General features: G+C 50.8%; 1 protein-coding gene across 4 annotated transcripts; it reads right to left on the minus strand.

The window, feature by feature from the left end:
• Positions 1-371: 371 nt before the first annotated feature.
• MYOZ3 (myozenin 3) lies at positions 372-16,670 on the minus strand. Of its 4 annotated transcripts, none has more exons than XM_080804217.1 (7): positions 16,030-16,630; positions 14,493-14,554; positions 8,373-8,527; positions 7,414-7,482; positions 7,170-7,305; positions 6,573-6,735; positions 372-1,376 (listed from the first exon to the last, which is right to left on the minus strand). In XM_080804217.1, the coding sequence occupies exons 2-7, from the start codon at positions 14,551-14,553 to the stop codon at positions 1,343-1,345; spliced, it is 618 nt and encodes a 205-aa protein (XP_080660343.1). In that variant the 5' UTR covers position 14,554; positions 16,030-16,630; the 3' UTR covers positions 372-1,342. The 4 variants fall into 4 exon arrangements, with proteins under 4 accessions (XP_080660343.1, XP_080660341.1, XP_080660342.1 ...); XM_080804215.1 differs by having other exon boundaries at positions 750-3,616; XM_080804216.1 differs by having other exon boundaries at positions 757-1,312; positions 16,030-16,670.
• Positions 16,671-16,991: the final 321 nt, after the last annotated feature.

A 16,991-nucleotide genomic window follows, 5' to 3' on the forward strand; every position in this document is an offset into this window, starting at 1 on the left:
ACATCTGCTCAATGAACTGAGCCATCCAGGCGTCCCTCAAAAAAGTGGTTCTTAAGTGTGGATTTAATATCCCTTTTCATGACAGGGTGTGAATTTGTGCCTTTTACCAAATCTGGAGAAAACCCAGTCATCCTAAAGCATCTTCTGGAATTCCTGTCAGTACTGTCAGATGCTTTCATTTTATTCTCCACGTCTTTTGATTTCTCTCATACTCTTGGTTTCCTCACCTCTCCGTGAAACATTGTGGGCACTTCTAGTTCACTAATTCCCTCATCAGACACATCTGATCTATTACTGATTTGTCCATTCGCTTTTTAAAAGGTGGGATTGTTTTGGTAAAATATAACACATGTATAGAACAAGTGCATAAAATACAGATGTACAACTAAATTTAATACTCTAGAGTGAACACCCATGTAACCATCACCCGGATCCAGCAACAGAAATTGTCCAGCTTTCCCCAGGAGCATTTTATCCCTTCACAATCACCCCTCTTTCTTTCCTCCCAAAGTTAACCCCATCCTGACTTTTATGTGAACACTTCCCTGCAACACACACATACATGTCTGTATCCACCTTCCCGTGTGTGCCAATTTGTGCCTGCGCTGCGCCCGCGCTGTTACGTGAAACCCAGCTCCTCTCTGCTCGTCGCTGCCGTAGTGCGTGTCCACTTTCTCAACATCCTGACTGGTCTCAGTCCTTTTCACTTCCATATCACCATACAACTTCATTTAGGTAAGGAACAGAATAGGCAAAAGCATAGAATTTTATATGAACAGGCAAAGAACAGGATTTTATATGAAGGGCTCGCTAGGCCCACAAATTACATGAAAGGTTAATGCTCTGCTTTTTCAGGATCCATGTTTCACTTGTTGTTGAATAATGATGCGAAATACAGAATGGTACAAAAGGTATGATCTCATTAAACAAAGATGTAGTTTTGCACCTCTGCACCTTTACGCACTACATATTTAATCAAGGCTTCCTAGAAGTCTAGAAGCTCCAAACTGTCACCCGTGGTTACCTCCAGTATATGGGGATGAGGTCGAATGCAGAAGGCTGGGGAAGTCTATGAACACAGGAGAAGCTATGTGGTCCAATCCTTCCACATTTTACTTATTTGTTTATTTAGATAATAAGCATTCCTTTTTTTTTTTTTTTTTTTAAGCAACATCAGCAAAAGTCACATCATCAAAAGAAAGAATGTGGATTTGCTTTCAGGTGCAGCAGGCTCTCCTCTCCTGTAGGTGGTGGTGGCCATCACCGCCCAGAACACAGCACGGCCAGTCCAAGGGGGTCCAGATCCTCTCTTCTATGGGTCAGACACTTTCACAGTTGGTTTTCAGCTCATGCAGATGTAGCTTTCAACAGCACCCCTGCCCCCATTCAAGATAACACATCAATGGCAGGCAAGTCTAATAGGCTGCTGGGCCCTCGAGATGGTGTGGGGTGCAGTGAAAGTCCAGAACCAAAGGAAAATGTAACCACTACCCCAGTCATTCTGGAACTAGCTGAATTTCTCACCTTCTCATCTCCCCTAGAGAGGGAGCCAGGGAGAAGGCAGAGGGAGGTAATTCCATGTCCACATCCACAGGGAGCCCAACAGTAATCAGAGGCTTTCCTTCCGGCTTAAGCTTTGCTGACCCCACTGACATCTTGCAGCCAGCTTTTCAAGAACAGGAACATCTTTCCCAGGCAAGAGCAGGAGCTGCATGAAATCTAATAACGACTGAGGGTTTCTTGGGTATGCGTCCATCACTGCGCTCACCACTGCCCTATCCAGGGGCTTCTGGCCTTGTCCTCATCTTACAGGTAGAGGGATGGACGCCTCCCAATGAGAAATGACTTGCTCAAGTTCACATGGCTAGCAGTAGAAGTTAGAGCCCACCCCATCCAGCCTCACTTCCCAACCTGCACTTTTCACTTCTAAGCCCTGAGGCAGGACACCGTGCTTAGATGGTTCCAGAGGGAGTGGACATTGGCCTGGCCACCCAGTGCAGCAAAAAGGGACAGCCACTGGAATTAGACATTCCCATTTTGGCTCTGGCCCTGAACAAGCCACTTCTTTCGAGCCTGGATATGCACATCCTGTAAAATGGGACAATACCTTTCCCTCAGGGTTGAACTGAAAATAAGAAATAGGATATATGGGACCCTACTACCAGCCCAAGCACTGAGGCACCCAATAAAAAGCAGCCGCCACCGCCAGCATTGTCATTGTCCTCTTCCTCATCAGTTGAGAAAGGCATTCCTTTCTCTCCTTTCCTAGTAACTGGATACGGTCCTGAACTAGCCCTGGCAGAGACCAGGACGAGATTTACCCTGAGGCTTGCACAAGATGGTGAGTGGAAGGTGAAAACAAAGAAGGGGGCCTTACATGTACCCCACATTGCACCTGACCTATAAGGTGCCCAGAGGAGTGAGGGGTGCCCCTTCTTTCCATCCCCACGGCCATCACCCTAGTCTAGACCTTGTTTCCTGCAGGCTTCCTGGCCTCTGGTCTTAGTCCTGCCCAATCTCGCCACATAGCAAGACCCATCACTCCCCAGCTTAAAACCTGCCCCCATCTCCTTAGTAAGGAAACCCCAAAGCTGGCCCTCACTTTCTCCAGAACATAACCTCTTCCTCCTGTGCACAATTCCACACTTTGCACATGCTGGTCCACTGGACAGGAATGCCCTCCCCATTACCCCCTTTGTCCTCGGTGGCTCTCACTCCTCCTCTGGGGTCCCACTCAAAGTCTCTGAGAAGGTTCCTGGAAACCCACCCCAACCCCAGGGGGCACATCCCCTCCCCCATGGCACTTTCTTCCTCTGTCGGCAGCGTGCTGTCAGGGAAACGAACATGACTTACTGCTTACGAATCTGCCTTCCTGATTGCCCTCTCTCCTCTAGGCCAGGCCTGGACGTACTCGCCACACACTCCCCTGGGCTGGCGGGGTGTCCAGCACACAGTACGTACTTAGCAAATGTTTAGACCTGCATCTCAATGCAAGGAAATCTTTCTGATTATCAGAGTTCTCCATAGGTTAACTGGCCACTAGCAAGCTGCCTGTCAGGGGAGTATAAGCTGGAGTCCACGGCAGGAAGGAGGGAAGGCATGGATGTGAATTCACTGGTGGCTCGGATGCCTAAAGACATAAACCATGAACAAGTTTCACTGGAATCATCTGGGAGTGTGGTTACTAATAGAAATTCCCCAACTCAGGAGATTTGAATGCTGCAAGTCTAGGGCAGGCCAGAAATCTGTACGCAAATCATCATCTCCAGGAAATTCTGAAACACACCCCATCTGGGGACTACTAAACTTTGTGGCCGTGAAGGCCATTTGTAATAAGGTTTTGTGTGTGAAGAGCCCCTTCATAAACTGGGAAGTGCCATCCAGAAGTCTTGACTCCAAGATGTTACCCAGACACCAAGACAGGGGAATTGAACATTCGGGCTGGGGCTACAGCTCCTCGGACTCAGGGAGGTTGCGGACCCAGCCCTGGGCCACTCTGTTGAAGCTGGGTCTGAGGCGAAGGAGTTCCAAGCCACTGATGAGCTCCGGGGCGAAGGGGGTGCCTGCTCTGGGAATAGTCTCCCCCACCAGGGGTCCTCCAAAGGGCACCGGGGTCCTGGCGAGAGAAAAGCAGCAGGGGAAGTAGGCTGTGTGGGAGAGCACTGGACAGCAGACCACTGACATGCAGGTCACCATGTGGGGGCCCCTCCCTACCTTCCTCTAGGCCTTAGTATCCCCATATATATGCAGCAAGGCTTTGTATTATCTTTAACAGGTTTCTCCAGCTCTGCCCATTCCTTAGCCTGACTCTAGTGGGGATGGCTTGGTGCTTGGGAATAGGAAAGAAATTTTCAAAGCTAGAGTTGGCTGGTCCCAGGCAAAACTCTAGGTTCCCCTTAAGTAAGTTCCAGAAGGCAGTAGAGCTGGAATGGGGTTTTTCCTTCCTCTGCTCATCTTCCTTCAGGACAATATACACCCAGGCCAGAGAGGGAAGAGAGGGTTAGAAAGAACACTGAGAATCCAGAGATGGACATGATAACACACACACTACTGCTCACCCGTAAGACTAGTGAGAAGAAATAATTTGATAATGCGGCAAATTTGGTGAGATGGTGGGTAAAGTTTCACTCCGATACCGCTGATTAGAGGGTAAATTAGTGCTCCTACCTTGGACAACTTGCAGGATCTTTTCAATCTAAAAAATGTGCGAATTCTGTGAACCAGCAGTTGCACCTGTAAGCACAGGGCCTAGGGAAGCACGTGCACACACAGCAAAGAAACGGGCATGAGCAGCGAGTGGCTGCAAACCAGAAACAGCCCGGATGTCCACTGGCAGAGACACTGACAAGACAGACATGTGTTCACATGGCGGAATACCATACAGCCGCTTAAAAGGAATGAAAAGATCTGTGCGTGTTGAGTAGGATAGATTTCAAAAGATCAAAAGGGCAAGCAAGTTACAGAATGAGATACAAAGTATTAAAACGCACACATACACATAAAACAATGCCATTCACTATAGTACTGGAACTGCTGGGAGAAAATGGTCTGAAAACAGACGCACCAACCTGACCACAGTGTTACCTTTGGAAATTTGGGAAGGGAACTGGGACTGGAGGATAGTGAACAGAGGGCCCTCTCTTTATTTGTAGTTGCCTGTGCATGTGTGTTCGTGTGTGTGTGTGTGTGTGTAAGAAAATATAAGTATGTTATTTTTAAACTATTTTGTCATCTAAAAAAAACTTAAAAAGCATTGCTCATGTAGTGTTTTCCTTGAAGCCTGGGAGCAGTGGGAATGGGGGAGTGCTTGCCCCTGGGGTAGAAAGGCAGGCCTCGGGCCAGGGCCTGGGCTCTAGCCAGGAGAGCAGGTCTGCCCAGACCACCCCGGGTGTGGCAGCAACAGCCAGGCCCTGTGAGAACAGGCTGGGCAGTTTCCAAGCTGCACAGGCCTCATGATCCAGCTCTTGTCTAGAAGCCCAGAGCCCTGGATCCTTGCTTGCTCACCCCCGTCTCGGCCTCAGTTGGCTCTTCTGTCTCAAAGGGGGCCCGAGCTGAGGACATTCTAAAGCCCTGCTCCTGCTGATGGAAATGTGTTTCCTCTTGTCCTTGCTGCAGCCTGAGAAGGATGGGGCCAGCCTGGAAGCCAGCACCCAGAACTCAATGTCTTTTGAGGGTGCATAGCCTCACAGGTAGGGGCTGAGGGCCCCAGGGGGAAAGAGAACACAGTCTGGCCTGGCAGAAACCCCAGAATGCATGCCAATGGCTCGTGGCTCCCATGGTGCCTTTTGGGCACGGTTCTTCCCATCAGGGCCCTCCCTGGCTATCAGCTGTTTGAGGGGGTCCCCTCCCTTCTGAGCAGTCTCTTCTCAGGGCTGATCACCCCCGGGTGTCCGACAGTCTCGCATGTGGTCTGAGCAGGTGCCAGAAAAGCTGGACCATGGCCACCTCCTGTGGACCCTCCTCTTTCTCACTTAATGCCACCCAGGCCAGAGGAGCATTTCTCAGAAATAGCATCAGCTCAAGGAAGACAACTGCAGGTGATATGCATCCCCAGCCCAAAGCCTTCCCCCAGTGCCAGGCTCCTGTCTTGACTCCTAGGATTTCTCTTTGGGCCCCTGGGGCAGAACACCAAATGTATCCCTTTCCAGTTCTCCCTATTAGCTTTTCCAACCATTATTTCAGCCTGTGACTAATACCAATACTAATACTAATAGCTGCTGTTTATTGAGAGCTCATTACTTGGTAGAAACTTTGCCTATGGCTTCTCATGCCATCCTCGTGACAGTCTTACAAAGTAGACACTGTAATGGTCTCCTGTTACAGATGGGGAAGTAGAGGCTCAGAGCAGTTAAGTCACTTGCTCAAGGTCACACAGTGAGGCGAGGAGTCCTCGCCTGTAAGCATGTAAGCCCACATGAGATAAGCATGTAATGCATGTAAGCCCACATTGAGACCCCATGCTCTAAATAGCACAGCCGCTCCTCTGTGGCTCTCACATCTGGTGGCCAGTGTTTCACCACCACTCCCCACTTTGATACACTTCAAAGCCATCTCTAGACCTTCTCTAGACCTTTGAGGAAAGTGAGGAGAAGGCTGAGCTGATCTAAGACTGGTGAGATCGGGGCCCCACCCAGAGGAACATGCATCAAAGAGAGGGCACACAACAGGGAGGAAATAAGAAACCGGGCTCGGGAGTCAGACAAACACAGGCTTTGTCCCCACACCCGCCCCCTCCTTGTTTCATGACTTTGGGCAGGTTGCTCTTGTTCCTGAGTGGGTCCCTTCACTGGCAGAATGGGGAAAAAACCCAGCATTTCCCTGCCCTGTTGTGTGGAGAAACCAACAAGATGTGTGACACATTCACCCATCCATTGCCTGTACATTTCTTGAGTACCTACTATGTTACGAGGTAAGCATTCGATTGAGTTCTAGCAAGAGCTCAATCCATGGGAAAGTGTTCCAATAGAGTTTGGCATGTGAAAGGGCTCAGGAAATGCAGCCCCTGCCGTGCTGTGATGGGTGCCTGCACAGCCTAGCGATTTCTCCCCAAGCTGCCCCCCACCCTGCCTTACTTGTTGAAATTTCGATACTGGGCAAGGCTGGGGGTGTGACTTCTGCCATCGCTCTGGTAGTCCCTGTAGCTGATGAACTCCTGCCAAGGACAGCAGTAGCCCTTGGGGATGGCCGTGTGGTTGAACTTCTCTGGCGGGACACCCTTCAGTGGCTCAGCATAGCCTGGAAATGGAGCAGGGCTCATGGGGGGCAGGCGGCGGCGGGGGGAGGCGGCTGAGTTCTTTTTTCCCCTCAGCCCCCGCTCCTGCCCACCCCACAGATACAGTTGGGGGAGGGAAGCCTGGAGCTGGGATGGGGGGCAGGGGGAATATAACACCAAATTTGCTCCGGCAAAGTGGACCAATCCTTCCCCATCCCTGGAAGCAAGGAGGACTGGAGCAGGGGAATTTCAAGTTGGGGTGTAGACTCTGGCTTGGTGTGTGACCTTGGGCACATTGCTGCGCCTCTCCAGACTTGTGTTAGGTCTGTGGAGGGGTGTGGGGGTCCATGCAGGAGGTAAACTAGATGCTCTTTGGGCACTGGTTCCTGCCCCATGGTGGAGCACTGCCAGGATCTGGTCCCGCAGCCCCGGTCCCAGGACCTGGGGAGGCCCTCACCTGGTGCCAGGGCGCTGGGGCTGCAGGCGCGCTCCGTGGGGAAGGCTGCGGACTGGGCATCCTCGGGGCCCTGGGATGAGGCTGGGAAGATGTGGAGCTCAGAGCGGCAGTTCTGCCCCTCAGGGCCATTGGCAACCTGGGCACAGGGGTGGGTGCTCAGAAGCCAAGGACTGCTGCACAGAGCTACCTGGCCCCTTCCCCCAACTTCCCCTCTTACGGGGGGCTCCCCTCCCTGTACACTCACCATCCCCAGATCCGCTGATCCTGTCACCTTCGACCCCATCACCTTCCCCTTGGCACTTCCGTCCACGATCTGTGGGGGCAAATAGACCGCAGGGAGGCTCAGTGTGGGAAAGGACCAGGATTCTCCCTTCACCAAAAAAGGGGGTGTGTGCATCATCTCAGTGCCCACATTTCAGGGATGGTGAGCGGATGAATTAATAACATAGGGTGCTAATCTCAGTGCCTGGAACAGAGAAATGCTCTCTGTATGTTAGTTGCTGTTCTAATATTGACCTTGGGCACATAACCTTCTTGAATGTCAGTTTCCTTATCTATAAAATGGGATTAGTGTTGATACTATCTAGCTTATAGGGCTGTATGAGCATTAAATGAGATGATACACGCGAATTGCTTGGCTAGCAAGTAGGTGTTTTATTGTCTTTACTGTTCTGCATTCGGCCCATCATTCCCTCTCAGTCACCCCCTGTTGAGTCCAGAAACTGAGCAGAGTGTGAGTTCATTCCAAGTAACTGAAACTGCTGACTTTTTGAAGCCTGAGGATAAGCCATTCTTGTCTCTACCGGCAGACAGTTTTCTGGCCTTCTCCTTCTGCTAGGGACATGAAGAGAAAGAGTTGTGTTTTCTCTCTCAGGGCAAGCTCAAGTCTAATCTAAATCCTGCTCACTGCAAATTCAGCCCAGAGCTTTTTTGATAGGAGCCAGAATCCCTTCCCTCCCACAGCTCACCCTGCCCACTCCACTTCATGTTTTGTATCTGGGGGGAGATACCACTTTTCTAGAATCACACAGCAAGTCAGGGGCTCAATCTGATAGGAACGTCTCAGCCTTTCCAGCTGGAGCTGGAGCTGGAGGGACTCCCCACGGGCCAGACGTCCTCATCTGGCTCCCTGTTTGGCTATACGCTAACCACTGGCCCTCTCTGGGCCTCAGTTCCCTTAGAAGCATAATGGGATGAACTTACCATCCTTGGGCTGGCTGCAAACTCAAAGGTGAATCTCTGTACCCGGCGCTGTCTCTTCTGGAAGAGGAGGGATCCTCTGTTGTTGCGTAGCGAGAGCTCTTCCATCATCAAGTCCTGGGGCACGCTCAGCTTCTTGCCCAGGTCCAGCAGAGGGGCTGCCCAGAGAGGCCAGAGTGAGCTCTTACCGCCAAACCCTCAGGGCCCTCGGGGCTGCCTGCCTCTGAGGGCATTGGCCTCCGAGCGCTTGCTGAGGTGTATGAGAATGCCGGTTCCTCCCCACATTTGCTGACACTGGGTGTCACCGTTCTGGGGAATCTTTGCCTACCTGGTGGGCAGAAATGACACCTCAGAGCTTAATTTGCATGTGTTTGACACTCAGTGAAACTGAACTCCATTTCAGATGTTCTTTGGCCATTTGTATTTATTCCATGAATTTCCTCTGCAGTTCTTTGCCCACAGTGGTTGGAGTCGTGGGAAATGGTCAGATTCTAGAGACTCTTCTAAAGGTAAGCCAGGGCTGCGAGCTCTGCTGGGGGAGGGGGGGCGGGGTTTCTGGCCTGAGCCACTCCATCCTCATCCTGGGAGCAGCCACTGAGATGGGGAGGGCCGGAGGAGGATGAGATGGGGAAAGATCAGGAGCTCAGGGTTACACATGTGTTCTTTCCATTTTAAAATAGCCTTTTATTATTATAAAAATAGCGTGTATATATGTACATTGAAGGAAGTTAGAAAATACAGATATAAGGGGAAAAGAGAAAAACAACCATTTCTATCTCCCAGAGGTTGCTACTTTTAACACCTTAGTGTATATCCGTTCATATCTTTTTCAAAGACTATATATTCATATGTGAGGGGCGCCTGGGTGTCTGGGTGTCTGACTCTTGATTTCAGCTCAGATCATGATCTCAGGGTCCTGGGATAGAGCCCCACCTGAGATCCATGCACAGCTGGGGGTCTGGTTAAGGATTCTCTCTCTCCTTCTACCCCTCCCCCTGTTCACATGCTTTCTCTCTCTCTCTCTCTAAAGTAAAATAAATAATTTTTAAATTTAATTTTATTTATTTATTTGAGAGAGAGTGAGAGAGAGAGCATGAGAGGGGAGAAGGTCAGAGGGAGAAGCAGACTCTCCGCTGAGCAGGGAGTCCGACTCGGGACTCGATCACAGGACTCCAGAATTATGACCCGAGCTGAAGGCAGTCGCCCAACTGACTGAGCCACCCAGGCGCTCCAAAATACATAAGTTTTATCGGAAAAAGACTATATAACCGTGTATGAGTTTTCAGCCAAAATGAAGTCATAGTTATACATGCTTTATAACTTGCTTGTATCAGTTAAAGATTTCCACCTGGGCAAGTGGACACATTTTTTTTGTTTTGTTTTATACAATAACTAATCCATATTCAAATTCCCCCTAATTGCCTGCAGAATTGGGCGTAGGAGGTTTGAAGAGCCTTGCAGATGCCGAAGCAGAGAAGCTGAGACAGAGGGAGCCAGATATGGAAGCCTCGTGCTCATGGGAGAAACTGACCTGAGGTAAAAATTGGGGCATCGTGAGCTTACAAATGGTATTTGTTGTTGTTGTTTGATGAAGACCATTACATTTCTTTCTTTTCTCAGAGTGAGGACTCATTGTGATAGCCACATAGAGGGTTTCCAGGGCTGATGGCTGTCCTTAATAGTTTTGGAACCCATCCATATCCTTTGTGTACCACCCCCCCGACACTGTCAATACACCCACTTTGACACACTTCCCAACAAGGGGAGGCTCTGGGAGGAAAGGGGTGACAGAGGGGTGAAGACACAGGTAGGAAAAGGATACGTGTGGACAGCATGGCCAGAGTTGTCCACCTCTAAAATCGGATACACTGAGGCTCATGTTCCAGCTCTATAAATGGTGTTTAGAGTCCGGGAGCCTAGATGAGATCACTGGGGATGTGAGGGAGAAATAAATCTGAAGCCTGAGCCCTGGGACTCTGGCACCCAGACCCAGGAGGTGAGGAACCGGCCACGGAGCCTGGGAAGGGGCGCCCAGTGAGGCAGGAGGAAAGCCAGAGTGTGGTGCCCTGGAAACCAAGTGATAAAAGCATTCCAGGGAAGATGGGGGGCTCATAGAGCCGAAAACTGACCGTCCTCTGTAGTGTCAGGGCCTTATAATTGGTCATCTTTGCAAAAGTAGTTTCTATGGAGTATTTGGGTGTGAAAACCTTCTTGGAAAGCGTTAAGAGAAAATGGACAGAAGGACATTCTAACCGCACCTCGAGGAAGCAGTGAACCAAATCTAGAATGTGAGGTATTTTATAGGGCAGCTGGCCTGGGTTCTTTAAAGGAAAGAATGACCTGGGAAAAAAAAGGAAAAAAAAGGGGGGGGGGTGGGGCAGGTATGGGACTTACAGATTCAAGGAGATTGAAGAGACCTGGCCACCAGATAAACAGTGGTCCTTCTTGAAGCCTCATTAACACAAACTAGAAAGTTGGAGAAAGTTGACTGTGGGACTGGTCATTAGCTTGGTATTAAATCGAAATTGCTAATTTTGTTCACTGTGCTAACATCTTCGTGGTGTGTAAGGAAATGTCCTCTTCATTATTTTCGGTGCATCTGGAAGTGTCTTGGGGATGAAACGACAAGCTCTTTGGGTTTTGCTTTGGGCTCCAGGAACGAAAGGAGGACCATGGGGATTTGCACTCTCTATTTTTGTGTGTTTGGAAGTGAGCTTAATAAAATGTCAGGGAGAGAGAGGAGGCGAGAAAGTATAGACAACAGCTTTGAGGAGTTGCGCTCCACAGGACCGAGGCAGCGGCAGAATCAAGAGGTGTTTGTTTTTAAGAGGGAGAAATAAAAGCACGTTTTTTAGCTGATGGGAAATTTTGACAATGCAATAGAGAGAGGGCAGACTCCAGGACTGGAAGACTGTTCTGAAGCAGGACAGAGGGGAAGGGAGGGGAGGGGAGGGGAGGGTGTGGACCGGGAGAGGTCATCCTCCACACGGGGAAGGGGAAGGAGAACTGAGAAGGCCAGCTGGGGAGGAGGGAGCTTGCACTGGACTCTTTTGGTCCCTTCACTCTTCTCAGTGCAATAGGAAACAAGGTCATCCGCTGAGAAGGAGGACAGGGGAGGAGGCATCGGGAGTTTGGGGACAGAGGTTGCCACCATCCTCTAAGCAAGTCATATGGGACAAGGAGATGGACGGGGCTGCCAGGCAGCATGTGGGGGGGGGGGCATGCCTGTGCTGTGGTTCAGTCCCGTCAATGGAATCCAAACAGGCTTTTTAAAAAGGAGGCTGATGATTTTTTATTCTTTCAGCAAATAGAGAGGATCTCCTACATGGTAGGGACAGAAGGAGATCCATTGTAGGTTAAGAGGGGAAAAAAGTAAGTTTCAGGAGAAACTGTATTCTAAGATCCCACTCATTTATTTAGAAAAACAAGTACTATACATTTATGTATACTTTGAAAAATCTGTGCGGAGTTACGCCGAATATCAGTAGTGACTATTTATGGGACGTAGGAAGAGGAGGGCTGGAAATTGCACTATTTTTTTTTTTTAACAATGAAAGATACTGCCTACTAAAAGCATGAAAGACTATATCTAAATACATAATAAAAAGTCCCCTAGCATCATATTGTCAGATACTACCAGATGAATTGAGCTCAATATTAAAAAAAAAAAAAGTTATAGATAAAATCTATCTGATAAAACAGTTCTATTTCTAGGCATTCATTCTTAGGGAGAAAAGTCGAATAAACATGCCTGAAGATAGAGGAGGTTGTTGATAGCACTGAGGGTTCAGCTTGTGAAAACCACACTGCCGTGTCGTGGGGGTGCTGCCCAGATGCCCTTCATCCGTGGCTCAGGGTCCCAAGCGCCCCCTTCTGCCGAGCACTGCCCCACTGAGCAGAAGGGCTCACGGCCCCCTCGTTCAGGACAGGATAAATTCTGCAGAGCCACTCAGGCTCTGGAGCCCCCGCGGGATCAGGCCGAATCTGGGCCAACAGCTGAGCCCACATCCTTGCTGAGCCATTTCCCCTGCCCTATCCTGCTTCCATCATTTCCCTCTTCCTGAGGGTGTGACCTCAGAAAGTGACTCGTGTGAGAATGCTCAGCTCTGCTCCTCCGGGTCCAACCCTAGATGAGCCTGCGTGACCACGGGGGGGGGGGGTGGGGGGGTGTGTATCAGTATACTTAACAGGATGCATGCTGCGGGGGGCGGAGGGGGGGGGAGACAGCATACCAGCACGGGAAGGAGTCGCGCTAGGCTGCTAAGTGAAGGAAAAGGTGAGCTACAGAGCCCGCGTATAGTACTCAGCCCATGTGCACGTGCGTTTGTATAAATGCGTTTATATGTGAATGGAAGACAGAGTTACACAGACGTGCTAACCGTGGTTATCTCCAGATGGTCCCATTATGAGGAACTTTCACTTTCAAAGTCATTCACGTCTGTTTTGCTGAATATCTTATAAAAGGGATGTATTATTTGCACCACCGTGCAGTCAAGAAGCCGCTCTGGAGACAGAGAGATCTGGAATCCAATCTCAGCTCTAGCAACTGTTAGATATGGGATGGCTTAGCTCCTCTGAACCTCGGCTTTCTCGTCACCAAAATGGGGACAACAATAGCTAACTTACAGCATTGTTGTGAGGCTTATGTAACAGGAAGCAGGGAAGCTCTTAACACAGGATCTGACCCAGAGGAAGTACATAATCACGGTGTCTGCGTTATTATTACCTTACAGAGGCTGTCTTGTCATGGTACTTTAGTTTCAAAATTGTCTTGAGTTAATACCCTAGCAACAGCCAACAATGGGTGTATTTCCAGTCCGGCATAGATGATATGTGCCCACACTTGGGGGACTGTAATTAATCAGTTACTTAGCCAAGGGAAAAGAGAACACATTGCCTGGTTCTTCTAGTTAGAGCATCAATACCTCACAAAGTTGGCTTATGTTAGCACCCAAAATCATGAAATTTAAAAAAAAGAAAACTTGATGTCCACAAGAGGAGGCAAGAACACGTGAAATAGGTTAGGACCACTCCCATTTGAAGTCATACAAGAGGATGAAATACTTAGAAGCTGCATGGGGCAAAACAGCAGTGGTGTCCTTACAGGATAGTCCGTCGGAGCTCAGGGCACGGTCCATGTGCTCCAGAATCCCCCCGGCACTTGTCTCAAAGGCGCATGTCCCGCCTCCTCCCCAGGTCCACTGAATCAGGATCCTGGGGGTAGATGCTGGGAATCTGCATTTTTAGCCAACAGCAGCCTTCACTATCATTTGCACTGTAGGGTGAGAGCTCTGACCTCGTTGAATTTGTTTTTAAAATACTTGAAATCCCCATTTCAATCCTGGGTGGCTCAGGCAGTAAAGCATCAGCCTTCCGCTCAGGTCAGGTCCTGGGATAGAGCCCCAGGTCAGGCTCTCTGCTCTACTTCTCCCTCGCCCTCTGTGTGCACACTCACTCAATCAATAATAATAATAAGTAAATAATAAGTAATAAGTAATAAGTAATAATAAGTAAGATCTTCTAAACAATTCTTTGAAAATAAGATACTTGCAATGCTCTGAAGTAGGCCAAATCAATGGACTCCACAATTATACCTGGTGTTCCAGAGGGGGTCTCATAAATATGTATTTTAGCTGATTTCTTCATTGGGTGAGCCAACTTTCAAGTTAAATGGTCTGAGTCACACTGGGGAGCCTGCTTTGGCCAGCCTGTCCCCATTCTCCCTCGACAATTGTCTCCTGCCATGGGGGCTCCGGGAGACCCACAGTGACAGGAAGCAAGGGCACTTGTGGTGGTGGGGAGCGGGGGACCACAGTTAGGGCTGCAACTGGGACCAGAGCCCTCATGCTCAATTTGGGGCTGAGGTAAGGACTCAGTTAGGCCCAGGGCTCAGTGTAAGGCATTCAGTCTCAGCCTCTGGGTGTGTGGGCCTCAGGGCAAGGCCCCTCCCAATACTTCGGGAACCTTCCAACCCAAGTGGCAGATTCCACAACACTTCCTCGGGGCTGACCTGGAACTCACACCTGTGTGCCCAGGCCTCAGGCCAACAGGCCCGAGTGGCTACACTTTGAGACCAGGAAAGAATGGGGTCTGAAGAACGCACAAGGGCAGAGTCCGCCTTACCTGGTCCAGCGAGGTCCCCCATGGCAGCCATCACTGGGCCCTTCTGCTCCTTAGGGATCATCCTGTGGAAGAGAGATGCTTGCGAATGGGTGAGCCCCCCTCCACCCCTCCCCAGATGTCCTCCCAGTCCCTGGGACACCCAGCCTCAGCTCTGAACTGCCTTGGCCCCCCCACCCCAGTCTCGAGGAAGGGCTGTCTGAGCTGGACAGGGCTTTGGGGGTCTCTGTGTACAGAGGAGGGGACTGAGGTCCAGGGAAGACAAGAGGAGGTGCCAGAGGCCACACGAATCCGCTTCCCATGTTGCCAGGGAGGCACTCTTTCTTCAGGGGGTGATCTCTGGGGGATGAGGGGTAGGGGAGATGGGGGATCTCAAACAACTGTCATCCGCTGATGCAGATGAACTCTAATCAGAGGCTGAACGAGGTGGAAGTCAGGGAGGGGGAGAAAGGATGGGTTGTTAGGCTGGGGCTGTGCTAGGGTCTACAAGGCTGGTCCTGTCCTTCTGTCCCCAGTTCTTGGCTCTGAGGCATGAGGCATAGGCTGGTCCAAGAAAGCTGAGAGACCCATCACCCCCTTCCCTATGCCCCATCCCTCAGCTGACCTACAGGGTGCTCTCACTCACCCCTTCTCTACCTCCTCCCCCATCCCCCCTCCCCCATTTGCACCTCATGACACTTTCCAGAGACCTTGGAGGAGATTTACAAACAGAATGAGGTCCAGAGCCCCAGAGAACCCCTGCAGGTTCCAAATCCAGATTCCTTAACTTGCCCCAAGGAGAGAAGCCAGAGCTCTTGAGTCTCCCGACAGACTACCCCTGTGCTTTGCTTCCAGGTTTTTCTACACTCCTTCCTTTAGAAAGAAACAGTCTGTCTCCATCTGTACACCACACCCACACATGGCCCCGGGGCAGCGGGCACTGAGTTGGGCAACCTGGAGTCTAATCCTTGTCCCTGACCTCCTCTGTGACTGTGAGCAAGTCGCTCCCCAGGTTTGTGCCTCAGTTCCTCCCGTGTCTCTGTAGCATAAGAAGGTTGGCCTAGATCATGGGATCCACAGACGGGCATCAGGGCACCCACGATCCCCCACCCCGCAGACCATATCGGATCTGAGCATGTCTGCAGGCATCTGGGGTGAGGGCCATGAACTGAACTCCAACTGTGACCACTCAGGAGGCCACAGTGCATGGGTCTGTTTCTTGATAAACACTCCCCTTACAGACATGTGCAGACCCTGGAAAGGGCCCTCATCCCACTGTCAGGTGCCCCGCTTCCCTCTGCAGCCTGAAGACCTTGAAGTCCCACCCAGAGCCATTACCTCTGCCCACCTTGAATCCAAGCCATCCCTTCCCATTTAATCTAGAATGACCTACAGCTTAGATCCCTCCCCTCCCAAACCAGGCACCGGGCTTCCTGGAGGCCCCAAGCTCCCAGACCCTCGGCAGGGCCCTTCTTCTGTTTGGGGGCTGGGGCTCTGACAGCTGGCTCGTCGCCTCTGCCCACACCCCATAGCTCCTCAAGCTCCCCTAGGATCCTGGTACCTGAGTGGCGGGACCACAGTGTGCAGGAGGGAATGTCAGGCCCTCAAGATTAACAGCTCTGTCGGGAAGCTGAGAGCTGAGTAGTCGTGTAGGTGCTGGTGGTCGTCGGTCCAGTCTGAGCAGGGCACGCCTTTGCAGCCAGCTCTGGCCTCAGCAGACGAGAATCAAGAATCGGTCCGGCCTTGTTGCGGCTCACAGCCTTATTTCGGGCTGCAACAGGATCCTGGGACAGATGCTAAAAGCACCAGGCCCTGGGGAAGACAGGTGCCCCGGCAGCAGGCCCTTGCAGACGGAAGGGCTTGCACACACGCATGCACACACACACGCACACACCAGAGTCACCTGGGAATGGTGAGTCAGTTGCCAGTCACTTGAGCTTGCTAATTGTATCCTTAATACCTAGAATGGGGCCTGATAGGAATTCAACAGCTATTTGTTGAATGAATGGAGGGATGGATGCATGAATCAATGAATTTTCCCCTGATATCCTTGCTTGACTTGCTCATTTCTTCTTTCCTGTTTTCTTTCCTGCCTTTCTTTCTTCCTTCTGCTCCCTCCTTCCCTCTCTCCCTCCACCTTCTTGCACTGAGTCCCGGTGAACGGAAGATAAATAAGGCAGGGCTCTGTCCTCAAGGAGCTCCGCCAGGCCCAAGTCAGACCCCAAAATAAGCCTTTGCGATGCATGATGGGAAATGCTCTAGGAGTACCCAGGGGAGGGTGCCACCAGCTCTGCCTTGGGGTGCGGGGGTGGGGGATGGGGAAGGCGCTTCTCAGAGGAGACATTTGATCTGGGCCTGGAAGGCTAGTTAGTGGGAGGTAGTTCAGTGGGCAGAGAGGCCCAGGCCTTGCAGGCAGAGGCCGTGTTGTGTGGAATAATGTCAGGGGTCGGCAAGCAGAGTCAGAACTTGCCCCCAGAGCTGAGACATGGGAAGGGGCTGAGAGTTGAGGCCAGACAGGTGGGC

The sequence above is a fragment of the Martes martes genome (genome assembly GCF_963455335.1).
Source record: "Martes martes genome assembly, chromosome: 5".
NCBI lineage: Eukaryota > Metazoa > Chordata > Mammalia > Carnivora > Mustelidae > Martes > Martes martes.

What these genes read in the sequence shown, in the direction of transcription:
- MYOZ3 (XM_080804215.1), bottom strand. Translation starts at nt 14,553, where the DNA reads ATGATCCCTAAGGAGCAGAAGGGCCCAGTGATGGCTGCCATGGGGGAC. An exon ending in TTGCAGCCAGCCCAAGGATG is followed by an intron (nt 7,483 to 8,372) that starts GTAAGTTCATCC and finishes TTGCCCCCACAG; the next exon opens with ATCGTGGACGGAAGTGCCAA. An exon ending in CAGTATCGAAATTTCAACAA is followed by an intron (nt 3,617 to 6,572) that starts GTAAGGCAGGGT and finishes TTCTCTCGCCAG; the next exon opens with GACCCCGGTGCCCTTTGGAG.